The sequence below is a fragment of the Astyanax mexicanus genome, chromosome 10 (genome assembly GCF_023375975.1).
Source record: "Astyanax mexicanus isolate ESR-SI-001 chromosome 10, AstMex3_surface, whole genome shotgun sequence".
Taxonomy (NCBI): domain Eukaryota; kingdom Metazoa; phylum Chordata; class Actinopteri; order Characiformes; family Acestrorhamphidae; genus Astyanax; species Astyanax mexicanus.
In genome coordinates, this window is record NC_064417.1 from 38,677,037 (window position 1) to 38,690,768 (window position 13,732).

Below are 13,732 nucleotides of genomic sequence, written 5' to 3' on the forward strand. Positions count from 1 at the left end.
GTAAGGGGTTTCAAATTAAAGAACCCCTAAAAGATCCCATAGACAAATTTCCAATATCAAAATAAAATGATGTTTTTTTTTTTTCTTACAATTGCAGTGTTCCATATTGATCATACGGTAAAAGTTAGCTTTCTTAGCTTTCTGATAAATTTAATCTTTAATGTCTTCTAAAAGCATTTTCAGAGTCTTTTCAGAGTCTTCTAGTGTATGTTTGGCATTTATGACAACAGAAAAGCTGGACACTCTGGAGGATTGGGATTTTGGAGCCTATAAGCAAAGCTTATCTAGTGTGACAACTTTAGATCTCCAAATAGGCGGGACTTACTAAGGCCTTATTAAGTTTGTGATTGTTGCACAAAGCTGAATACCTTTTCACAGGCTTACAAGCTTGAATACTTCTTGTGGTTTCATTTGCCTGTTAGGTACACAGGCATTGTTTTGTAGTGTCTTCATCTGTGGAGTTCTACCAGCTTTCATGTGTGCTACATGCTGAGTGAAGCCCCTGTGCGATGCCTGTAGTTATTTGTTTTTTCTGCAGTTATGTTTCACTGGTTGCTAAAGCCAAGCGAGCAAAGTATGCTGAGGCCTTTAGTCTCCAGCCCTCCTCCAACAGAGCTAACTGGCACCTGTTGTTTTCAACTTCAGCCCAAATCTAACACACCCCACCAGCCAATTAAGGACTTCTGAAAGCAGTAATTAATGGGATCAGGTGGGCTGGATAAGTGTTGGATCTGTGGGAAGGGAGCTCAAAGGGAGCTCTACTGGAGCAAGATTGGAGACTAGCGGTTTAGATGGCTTCCACACAGTAAACATTAATTTTAGTGATATTTTTTGCCAAACACTAAAGGAAAGAAACTTTGTCAGAATGTTGCAGAATAGATAAGGTACAAAATACAATTAATCTTTTTGGATCAATGCAATGCAGTCATGTATTAATGTGCTGCAAGTAGGCAGAAATAGATGCTATAAAAGGACAAATCCTAAAACTATATAGGGACATCTTAATGGCTGACATCCAGACTCTCACTCTGCCCTGCAGCAGAAGAATGACCTGAAGCATATATTGGTATTATTAGCAGTTTGGAGATTTCAGGACTTAAATGTGGAATGTTCTTGACTGGCAGCGAAGTCGATCACCTGACCTGAATCCCACTGAGAATGCATTTCATTTATTGAAGACCAGGCTGAAGGCAAACATCTCCTGATATGAGCATGAACTGAACATGATTGCATTACAAGCCTGGCTGAGCATCGCCAGGGAAAAAAAAAATACCCCAGCATATGAGGCTATTTAGGTCCATGGCTTATGGACCTCGGTTATTGCAAATGATAATGATTGATTAACTTATAAATGTAATGTTATGTTAGGTTTAGGTTCCATATATTTATCCAATTACTTTGGATTACGGTACCAGAAAAATAGTGTCTATGTACAAAAGAGCTCATATTCTTATATGGTTCCCTAGTTCAAATTGAACTCCTCAAATTGAAGCTTACATTCCACATTTTAAATAAATAGTGATGTGGTAGTTTCATTTCAAATGAAACCCAATATGCTGGATTCCAGTTTCAAGCCAAATTATTTGAAATCTGCGCTGGGTGCCGAGTTCCTGGTGCGTCTTGATGTTAAGCCCACACACATCACACACACATCCGCATACACCCTCCCACATACAAACACATGCAGCCCACACAGTGCTCTTGATCATGTTCTGCAGCAGAAACATTGTGCCACTCATTTTAGTCGCTAAGGAGTCAAAATAAATGGACTACAAGAAATAAACTCCTTACGTCGAGTCCTTAATGGCTTCGCTTTTACAGCAGTGTTCAACCTATAAATGATCAGGGTTGCATTTCCACACTATTTGCGAGGTGGGGGGAGTTTTTCTCATTTGTGTTAAGCAGGTAGCCTTTATTGTGGGCTCGTAAGTAATTAAATAGATTACTTACCTGCACGTTGTGAATTCCATCAGCATGGACAACAAAGAGAGATGCTTTTAAAGAATTACGGTAATGAATGGAAGGACTTTTAAAAAATCAACATAATCCCTGATAGTAGCCATCCTTGTACAAATGTGTGCATCTCGTTATTATTTCCTTTGATGGAAGAGTGTCTTTTGTGCACGCAGGTCCATTGGAAGAAGAGCTTGTAAGCAAGTTTGAACTTACTAAGTGTGCATTAAGCTGTCATCCATTACAGTCTTTGAAATTTAATCTAGCAGCCTTTTTTCATTTGAAATAAACATAGAAGTCACTTATGCCGTGACTGATAAAGGCGGTGGGTTGGGGAGTGTTCAGAAAAATTCAAGCTCTTCGTATATGACTCAGACACACTGTAAATCCTCTCTGCAGTCAAACAAAGCCATAAACCTTGATTTGTCCTTTATTATAGCGTTACCAATTGAGCAGTGGACCTTCTGACTGGTTTGTGAGACAGGGAGCAGGGAACCTCTGAAGCGGATATGCGAGATGAGTTCTGAGTGCAAGGCTGCTCTTCTGGCTTGCATCATTCAGAGCCTGCAGTAAAGGAGGCAGCCTTTCAAGAGCTGGCTTGTAACTGGGGTCATAAGGGCAGAAAAGAGAAGGGGGAGTGGCGTTAATGTTGGCCTGTCACTGAGTCCCTGATCCTCATTCTAAAGGATTTGCTCTCTTTGCTTCTCTCTCTCTCTTTTTCTTTCTTATAGAGAGGGAACGCTTTTTAAGATTAGCCTACTGTTGGCTCATGAATGAAAGTGACACTGCAACAGATGGCCTTTTTATAAAACATCTTCTCTGAGTGGTTTGTGCCCCTCCCACTATGCATGCCCTGGATGGCAGCAGTTTTATAGCGAGGAAAGTGTCTGAAAGCGTCTGATGGCAAAACAACTTTGCAGTCTTTACTCTGGATCTGTGACAGTTCCTCTCCTTTTTCTTTGTGCTCATCACTTTACCCCACTTTGTTCATTTACGGCAATCCAGCCTAAAACGTTCTGATTCATTGCACAATTTTTGTACCAGGAGTTATGTTTGCCTGCGTCAGGAGGAACGGGAGAAGTTCCTGGAAGCTCGGCTGCTGGCAGCCGGTTATTACCATCATGAATCTTGAAGGAGGGAAGCAGATTCTGTTTTGGCTATTTTACAAGTCATTTGCCAAAGCGAGTCTGGACAATGTGGGGGGAGAGCGCGCCACAATATGTCTTCTGGCCGAGTGTCCTTCAGGCAGTCATTTAGCATGCACTGCCGCATTAACCACGTCGTCCTGTGTTAGCGCACGCTGCACCTCCTCAGAAAGCAGCTTACTGTCTGCTTCGCCCTCAGGCCAGAATCTGCCTCTTTTCATGTCTCAGACTGAGTCTCACAAACACGGCGGCAAGTGCGTCAGGCTCTAATGCTCAGTCACACCTTTCCTCTTAGGATGATCACTACTGTTAACATGCCTTTGAATTTGTTCTAATAGGTTCCATGGGACCTCTGATGTATCTTCTTGCCTAAATTTTAACAAAGGGTAGAGTAGAAAACTTTTGTTACCTGTATGTTGTTTATTACAAATTGAACCATTCACATCAGATCACATTATGATCACATCATAACATCCCTGTCACATAAATAAATAAATAAAAAATCTCAAAAACAGCAACTTTATAGGAAAGAGATGAATCCTTCTGGACTTTCAATGGAAGTCAAAGTAAAAATAGTTTGTTTCACGTAATTTTGGAGAACTTCTATTGATCCATTCATTACAAAATTTCAACTCTAGGGTTTAAATTAGTAGTAAACTAAAAAAATGAACAAAAAGCGAAAAGCAACAATATGCATAAAGTAGAAGTTATAGGAAAGTTTACTTTTAATACAATGCTGTCCAGAGACAACACTTCTATCTATCTAGGGTCAACACATTCAACACAACAGAAAATTAATCTCTGTCGTCTGATACCAGTTTTGGCATGTTAATGATTATTCATAAAAAAAACAATACTGTGTTTTTAAGAACAAAACAGTATTGCGAAACATAAAATTGTGTTACTTTAATATCTCTATATTTTCCAACACTCCTAGTTTTCTCCCGTCTGTAGGTTGGGACTTGTAGCACCTGTAGCATATCAACAGTCCAGGAGACTTTTTGCAATGGAACACTGCGCCCTGTTTGGGATTTGAACATATGATCTCCTTATACTTGATGTGCAGGCAGTTAGACTGTTGTGCCACTCCAAAATTGTGAATTTACGCTACATAAAATGTATTTAAAAGTATATTTACCTTTCTGTTCTTTTTTAAGCATAGGAGGGAACACGCATTCACAGATCTGGAGTGGCACAACCATCCAACTTCCTGTGTGTTGAGAGACAGGAGGTCATGGGTCACTTTAAGCCTTGTCATAGATTATATTTTTTTCTTTCAGCTGGAAATCTCTATTCAAAATACTGTGCAGTCCAAGACTTGACTTAATGCCTGTCTGGGATACTGTCCCAAAATTTTATCTCCTGTTAACACCACATCCCTTTATAAGGTCAGAAGTCAGCAGAACTTTCTCCATTAATTTATCATAGTTTTTAAATTACAGAGTGAATTATTTGACCAACAGACTAATAGACACCTCTATCACACATTTTTGTCATTTTTGCAAATAGCTTTGATGTGCCGTAATAAGAGAGATCTCACTTTCTCTGAAGGCTGAGAATCCTGTTATTGCAAAAATTGACTTTGACTAATGCTGCATGAAGTCCATTAGGTTAATGGTGAGCTTGATTAGGCCTATCAGGCTGTATAAGCCACTTATGGCTCTGATATTGATTTTCAGTGGCATTATTTGTACACTGCAATAGGTCCTGGATAAGCTTGTTTCTAATGGAATCGCACTCTATGTAGGAGTGCTTCATTTTGTTCAGTAGTGAATATAGAGTTTTTGGCCCAGTGAGGTTGAGGAGGTGCCAGTAATTACGAGAGGATGGGGTTTCAGATAAGGTTAAATGTGTTAAGTTTTAAGCATTGCTTGTAAGAGACCAATATTTTACAGTAGATCTGTTGGGCTGTGGGGACATTTTTTGTTTATATTGATATCAAAATTAAATTGTATCAATAAATTAAATGTATTGATTTACATTTTTGCTTCAGCAATGAACAAGATCAGTTGTTCTGCCTCTGCCTTGAAATTCATTTGTTTTGTCTGCAATCACAAGGCATCCAACAGCCTAAAAAAAACATCACACAGCTTTACAGTCCTTTAGTTTCAGTGAAATCAGTGAAAGACACCAGTAATATACATGTGTTCATAGACATGTCACAATAATTATGTAAGCAACTTATTGTATAATATATGGACATGAGCTTAATCATGTTTGCTGATCTTAATCTTGGCCATTATGATTTTGTTAGCAAGTTGAGATTATTAATGTCAATTAATGCGAATTAGGCGATATGTCAACCTTGTTTAAAAACATTTTTACTTTTTTATTTTATCCATGTGGAGTATTTAAAAATGTTTGTATTCCTCTTCCAGTTTATAAATAACATAAGTAGTTTAATAAATAAGTTTATTGTGCTTTAAAAGTGTGTAATTGCATTGTATTGCATTGTTATTATAGTATTATTAAATCAGTGGTATAAAACAATTGTGAAATGACAATATATTGCAGTCATTTTGTTTTTTTGGTCTTAAAAATGGCACTCGCTGTGAAAGGGCCTCAGCAATGGAAATCCACACACTCTGTGGAGCACTTCAGCATAGGGAGTACATTCTCCAATATCATGCATTTATATGACCTTCATAAGGAACTATTATATTCCCCCAGGCGTGTATCTTACAGACCATAAATGACTGCTTGAGACGTATGCCGTTTCCCCCAAGGACTCCCCACATAGATCCCATAGGGAAAGGAACGTAAAATTTATGTCCATGCCGCCATCACCACTTTGGCTCGACGCACGAACAAGTCAAAGAGAATTAGCACTTTTGAAAGCTGAGGCATGTTGCTCCACGCTTAATGAATGAAATGTCGCTCAAAATAGCTGCACTTACGAGTGAAAAAGCCTGCAATCAGTGTCCAACGCTGCTAGCTCGTAACAGTGAAATCTGCTGCTTTACAGAACCCTGAAGGCAAGTGGACAGACAGGTGAAAAGAAACATGTTCTTAAGAGCTTTATTTTTAGAAGTGCCTGAAAGGAGTGTGACATACATTATGCCTTGCTGCGCCTAGATGCCCTCCTCGGCTGTATAGCTCACAAACCCGGTCATTATAGCTCAGTGTTTGCCCCACAGTCCAGATGTTTGCTGCTTTTCTGTTTTTTTGGAGAACCGTTTTTCCACTGTGAAAGCTTGTTCGGTTCCGAGCTTGTATTGCGTTTCCTTTTTTTACGCTACATTTTCTCATGATGTCATTTCCTTCTCACTCATTCTCACAGAAGGTTCCAGAGGGGGAAAAAAATTGGAGGGTTGTGTGTGTATTAAGTGAAACGTTTAGTTTATTATAACATTACAGTCACTTCCTTGTTTCTACATCCGTTAGCTCCACTGACCATATCTGAACACCTTTTAGTTCTGTTGTGTAGTTGCATACTCTAATCATTTTGTTTATCTGCATACTTTATTATCCTCCTTTCATCCTGTTCTATAATTGTCAGGACCAACAGGTATTATTTGGGTGGTGTATCATTGTTGGTGGACTATTTTCAGTCAAGCAGTGACACTGAAGTGTTTAAAAACTCCAGCAGAACTGTTGTTTCTGATCCACTCATAACAGCACAACTTAACACCTCCCCACCACCATGTCAGTGTCTCTGCAGTGCTGAAAATGAACACACTCAAATAATACCTGCTCTTTGGGGCTTAAATAAGGAAAATAAATATGCAGTGAAACTATATGCTGTCCTATATGCTTAGTGGAGCTAAAAAATTGGTAATATATATATATAGAAACACGGAGGTGGTCATAATGTTATGCTTGATTGGTGTACATTCATTATAAATTGCTAATTTAATGCGGCTGTTAACTGTCAGTGGCAGTGGTGCTGGCTCAGGTAATGAGTCATATGTTCTGAAATCCATCTCTCTTTGTTGAGCCGGCCCTGAAAACTAACAGCATTACCCGACCCCATCCATCACTGGCACTGTAATTAGCATTTAAGCACCGCTGCCCTGTCTGTTTCCTATGGGGCTTGCGTTTAGCCCTGCCTGAGAGCGGTCTGCACGTGCCACAGTGACAGTAATATAAGCCAGGTGGACAGGTGTAGAGAGCTCGGCCCTCCGATAGCTCAGCTCAGCTCAGACGCCTACCCCAGCTAGGAGGGCTTTGTCAGGCTCCAAATAACACAACACAGCCCAGACTACTTTAGCACACATAGAGTGACTAATGCATGGGTCATGTTTCTGCTGGCCTGCTGTCAAACACTTGCCCCCGCTGCTCCCCCTCAGGCTGCCAACCTCCCCTCATTTGTTATAACAGAATGATGTGTGAGGCTCGCTCAAAGTTTTGTCATCGGAGAATCAATAGTGTTTCTGGGTGTAGCTTAGAGCCTCTGAACACAAACATAGCTGCAGGGTTTCTTTTTCTGTCAGCCCTCAGCAATGTGCATCAATTAGCCGAGCGGATGGACTTGGAACATCCATCATGATGTTTAATGGAAGTCGCTGCTCCATTTCACTGGAATAAAAAAAGAATTGAATGAAATGGCCGTCGCTTCTTTTGAGAGGAAGCTAAGGGCTCAGTTCATGCATGTTTATTAAGAAGAACTGTACAATTAAAAGGAGTACCTTGTTGGGTAACCTCTAGCCTGGATAGCTAAGATAAGATTTGTGATATGATATTCATTCAGTATGGAGGCATACAGGTTTTGTTTGGCTTCCTGTGGCTCACTTGCCCGTAAATGTTGCAGCTAGTCCCGTGAATGCTCATTTGGTGAGCAATCTGGCAATTTTGCAGACCAAGTTAGTTTTGCAATCTGATGGAGACATTCGTAGGACATTGCTGTGTGGGAGAGCATTATGCTTATGAAAAAATGGCCACCTTGAAGTGTGTTTGAAATTAGTGTCACAAATTGTGTTACAAATTTTTTGGCTAACAATAAACCTGCTGTTAACTACCGTTTTTTTTTTCACACTAAGGCGCACCGGATTATAAGGTGCGCTATCAATAAACATCTATTTTCTGTTCTATTTTCATTTATAAGGGGTATTTTAAGCAGCACTTGATAGGAACAGGGGTGTAGCCATGTTTTCCTTCTTATTCAGCAATAAAGCTAAACTAAGCAAAGTAAATAAAACTGGAATTCTTAAAAAAACACTTTAGACAAGTCAAACCAGTGCTGGATATTAATCTACACAGATTTCTCTCCTGAAAACTGTTCATTTGGGTGAGTAAAGCACTTCCGTTTATTTACAGTAAGCTTAGATGGCTAAAGTGGCTAGTGTATAATGCTAATGCTGCTCCAGGGGTTAAAAGCAGACTACAGGCCGATAATACTCACCTCTGAGCGGCTGAATGGCTAGCGCTTAGCGGGTAATGCTAGTACTGCTCCAGTAGTGCTAGTCGAGGTTAAAAGCAGACTAGAGGCCGATAATACTTACCTCTGAACGGCCAAATGGTTAGAGAACTAAAGTGAAACACCTGTATAACGCTGCACTTCAGCAGAGTGGCTTTAAAAGGCACACTGACGATTTTTGGGAAAATCGTCTGTTTTGCTTTTCCTGCTTTCATCTGGGGTGTTTGTTATCTACATCCATACAACTTAATGCAAAGCATAGAAAAGTTGCAGTACACACAAAACCACTAGCTCTAAAATGACAGGTTTTAAAGAAAGGCTGCGTGCCTGTAGCCTCAGCAGTGCGCATCAATTAGCTGAGTGGATGGCCTTGGAACATCCATCATGTTTGTTTAATGGAAGTCGCTGCTCCGTGTCACCGGAATTTTCTTCTTAAAATTGAATCAAATGGCCCTTGTTTCTCAGAGAGGACGTTAAGGGCCCGATTCACCTGAAGGTTCAGCAGCTCCAGTGATGAGGTGTGAATGGTCGTGGTTTACAGTAGAGCACAGGCCACTCTGCCAGTACTAAATGTGCTATAATGAATACATGCCAGGAATGTCACACCGAGTGGTGAGCAGATAAACAGGAACCCGGCGCTCACAGGCCATTCTGCTGACAGAACTGGGTCAGCACGGGAGAGTTAGAGATGGAGAGATCCTCCATGTTTTGGACTGAAAGAATGCTAAAGGAGAGCTCAGTCTCGTATAACTTCAGCTATGGTCAATACTGCCAAAAACTTTATTAACAAGGAGACAAGCCACTGAGCTCTGTATGAATAAGTTTTTTCATACCGCTAATCATGTTGCTCGTTTACGGACAAAGTCCCGCCTTTCAGCAAAACGAGCCAATCTGCTTGCTGCTTTCGCGAAAAGCAGAGGAGGGTGGAGTTGCGTCCCTCGCTGTGGAGATCTGCGCAAGTACAGAAGCCATAACGAGCCAAAAAATCAAGTGTTAAAAAATGTTGCCAAATGTTATAAACTGTTTATGAGTTTTTTATCAGATTGCATCAAGTGATATAAAATATGTTATTCAAATGGTTAAAATTCAATTAGACCTTTAGTCTCTCCCCATTATAACAGATAGGGGGCTGTTCTTGCATAAGGATATATAAGGGCCTGGAAACATTACCAAGATACCCAGCAAGTAAACTGACTTGCATAAAAAGATTTTTGATACTGCTGACTATGGTGTCCTTGTCTTCTTACAGTTTTGACCAGCCACACTGTGAATAGCTGCAGGGTACTGTGGGTTCACCACCCTCAGCGCAGGCTTAGTGCAGCAGCCACAGCAGTAGGCACCTGAAGGCTTTTTGGAAGCCTGCCAGTTTGAAAAGTGGTTTTATTTCCTGTGTTTTTTAAAAGTATTATATTCTCACTAGACAGTGCTAAGTGAGTGTTCATAACACTTACTGCAAATTTAGCACACAGTAATGATATGAACAGGATTATATTAATAGCAGTGATTCTGCTTTTAAGCACACATTAAAACTCATGAGAGGGCCAAATGTGAAGTATGTACATCTCTTTTTTTTTTGCTATTTATAGGTAAATGTTTGAGTAAAATGAACATTGTTGTTTTATTCTATAAACTATAGACAACATTTTTCCCAAATTCCAAATAAAATATTGTCATTTAGAGCATTTATTTGCAGAAAATGAGAAATGGCTGAAATAACAACGATGCAAAGCTTTCAGAACTCAAATAATGCAAAGAAAACAAGTTCATATTCATAAAGTTTTAAGATTAAGAAACCAGTATTTGGTGGAATAAACCTGGTTTTTATTACAGTTTTCATGCATCTTGGCATGTTCTCCTCCACCAGTCTTACACACTGCTTTTAGATAACTTTATGCCACTCTTGGTGCAGAAATTCAAGCAGTCCAGCTTGGTTTGATGGCTTGTGATCATCCATCTCCCTCTCATATACCAAATTATAGTCCAGAGGTTTTCAATTTGGTAAAATTTAAGGAAACTCATCATTTTAAGTGGTCTCTTATTTTTTTTCAGAGCTGTAGTTTTCTGTATCCAGAAGGGGTGGGATAATATATTGATATATTGTTTCACTTTGATTGCATCATATCAATATGTGCTTTTGAATATCTCAATTTTAACTGAAACATAGGTGTCCCCAGAGTTGCCCCCGTTTATTTTTCATTACTCCACATGGCACAGCAGTGCTTATTTACATGTGTTTTCAAAACATTTTCAGAGAGATAAAGTTTTTTATAAATGGCAAACTAAAACATGTAGGAAAGGGCATTTTCAAAGCAAGCCTGTATTAGCTGCAATCAAATAGCTGTAATTTTAGAGCATATTTTATCCCTTCAGCTAGTGCTTCTTCATTTATACTTTCTAAACAAACTCTAATTAGCTGAAAGCCAGAATGTTTTTGACTCTTGATGATATCACTCCCACCAAAGTGTGAAAGACAGCACATGAAGTGCACAAAAAAAAAAAAACCTAATGATGTCTTCCTTCCATATTCCATTCTGAAGCACATGGAGAACACCTGTGTATAGTGCTTTTTAACACTTTTACATGTTTATATCCACATATGTTAGTGTTAGATGTGCTCCACAGATGCACCTTCACAGTGTATTTTAACTAAGCCCATTAGCAGTGACACTAATGTAACTCTAATAAGTAAAACAGCCTCGCAGTTGTGCTTTGCCACGTCTGGTGCGGATCCAGAGATATTTTTACTGCCAGTCTGCATGGTACAGCCCCATCGCACCAAGACATCTGTGCTATTATATCAGCGGCGTTCCACCACTCTTACACTGTCACATCCCTTTGTTCCGCAAAATGAGAGCGTCATTCATTCATCAACAACTTCCTACACATCATCATGAAGACTTGTTTTTTTTTTTTTTTTTTCAATTTAATGTGGATTTATTTTCTGTTTCCGTTTTATAAAAGATGACATTAGAACATGCGCACAGCATGTCATCATTCTTTTTGCATCAGAACATAAGTCACTCCTAATGACTGTATTCTAAACATCTTCATTATGTCAGGATGTATGTCCCTTGCAGTAGTTCAGCTGCATTCAACCCTACTGATGTTACCATGGTCTGGTTTTCCAATCCTTTGGGGATGATCTCTAGGGGTCATTCAAAGATGGCTATTGGGAATTTATCCTGACAGATCAAAAGGTTGCAGTACTGTAGCAGGTCACAGGGCGCTGTGCTGAATTTCATTGGAATGGCTTCCTTTTATTTTATATTAACTTTATGTTATGTTCATTTAGATTAAATCACACAATATATTAATAATAATAATTGCATACATATATGCTTAATATTAAAAGTGTATTCTCACACTGAGTATCAGACATAATCTTGTTTGTATTATTCACATGCATATAGACACACTTAACAAGAACGTATTTATAAACAGGAGTGTTGGCAATACTTCGCTAAGAAAACATTGCTAACAAAGAGGTTTAAATACAGCAAGCTTAATTTAATGTAACACAGGTAAAACAAATCAGCACAATGAATGTAGGGACAGTTCCTGATTGGCTGACTGGTGACATGTGACAGAGTTCTTCAGAAAAGAGGGATTAGGAGATTGTAGTTAAGTGAGTTAACTGAGTTGGAGAAAGAACAGGGACAAACTACAGCTATCAAAACAGCCTCAGTATTTTGTGGCATGAATTTCACAAAATGTTAGAAACATTACTTCATGAGTCTGTTTCATATTTGTTGACATAATTGCGTCACTTAATTTCTGCAGATTTATTAGGAGCATTTTTAATGCACATCTTCTGTTCTACCACTTTATAAATGTGTTCTACTGGATTTAAATCCATAGACTGAAAGGCTATTGAAGATCATTGAACTTATTATAATGTTAATAAAAACATTTTGAGGTGGCTTTTGATTGACAGAGAACATTTTCCACACTGTCACACCACCTCAACCAAAAAACTCAGTCTACATTTTTCCAGTCTTCCGCTGTCCAGTTTTGGTGAGCGTATGGCCACTGCTGGTGTGGCTCTTTTTGTTCTTGGCTAACAGAAGTGGAAACAGACATGGCCTTTTGCTGTTGTAGCTCATCCGTCTCACGGTTGGATGTACTGTGCATTCTGAGTTGCTTTTCTGCCCACCACAGCGTTACAGTGTGGTTACCTGAGTTACTGAAGCCTTTTTGTGAGCTAGGCCCTCTTTTGTCAGCTTGATGTATTCATAGGACTGTCAGGATTACTTTTTTTTTTTTTTTTTTTTGATAAACAATATTATTGTCGTTTTAAGAGCATCTTATGGCACTGGTATAATGAATATTTAATTTTTTTCATGAGCAATTAATTTGAAATTGGAATTAGAATATGAATGAAGGATATTTTAATATCCTAAATACGTAAATCATACATTTTTAAACAGTCAAATTGTCAGCTTGTTCACGTTAATGGGCTTTCCTTGTTAAGGAACACACAGTGAGTTCTGTTGTGTGGGACATCAGAAACGATGGAGGCTACGTGCATATATTGTATGATTAGTCAATATCATAATTATCAAGACACAGGTCTACGCTTTTATCAGTTTTTCTTTTTTATTAAACATCAGATACTGTTTCTAGACTGTTCTATAAATACTTTAACTGGGAGTCATGCATTAACAATTATGCTTTGCTCAAAAACATTAAGATCTCATTTTCCCTCATTCTGACAGTTGATGGGCTGATTAGCTAATTGCGTGAATAAGTAGGTGTACAGTTATTTCCAATTAAGTAAATGTTTATCAACTAATTATAATTAATTACTGCTTTAATACGATTTTTTTAAAACTTTGTTTTCTTGCAGGTACTATGCCATCTGTTGTCAGCCTCTGGTCTACCAGAATAAGATGACACCAATGAGAGTGGCTCTTATGATAGGAGGCTGCTGGATTATCCCAACTGTTATATCCTTCTTACCAATAATGCAAGGTTGGAACAGTATTGGAATAAATCATTTGGTGAGTCAAATTGTCAGATGTCACCGAGCCCTCCGTGATGTAAATGATGTTTGAAAATGCACTAGGCTGCTAATTTTTTATGATCATCTTTCTTTCTCTCTCATCTTCACTGGAATCAGGACAAGTATGTAAACAAGCTTGGATTATTCAGATGGTCTATTAAAAGACTGCGAAAGTGATTAGGCATTCATGGAAATAATTATCTCTGTAAACATGTAAATCAGGTGATGTTTTGTTTCATTAGAGCATTTTCACATTTTTCTTCCCCTCGTGTGATC

At 38.8% G+C, this 13,732-nt stretch overlaps 1 protein-coding gene across 4 annotated transcripts in view; it reads left to right on the plus strand.

The window, feature by feature from the left end:
• htr4 (5-hydroxytryptamine receptor 4) overlaps nucleotides 1-13,732 on the plus strand; it is a 107,538-nt gene that overhangs the window by 55,295 nt on the left and 38,511 nt on the right. For all 4 annotated transcript variants that reach the window (XM_022684060.2, XM_022684062.2, XM_022684059.2 and 1 more), the window contains one exon: nucleotides 13,301-13,454. In XM_022684060.2, the coding sequence (XP_022539781.1) occupies nucleotides 13,301-13,454 (154 nt within the window). The remainder of the gene's footprint in view (nucleotides 1-13,300; nucleotides 13,455-13,732) is intronic.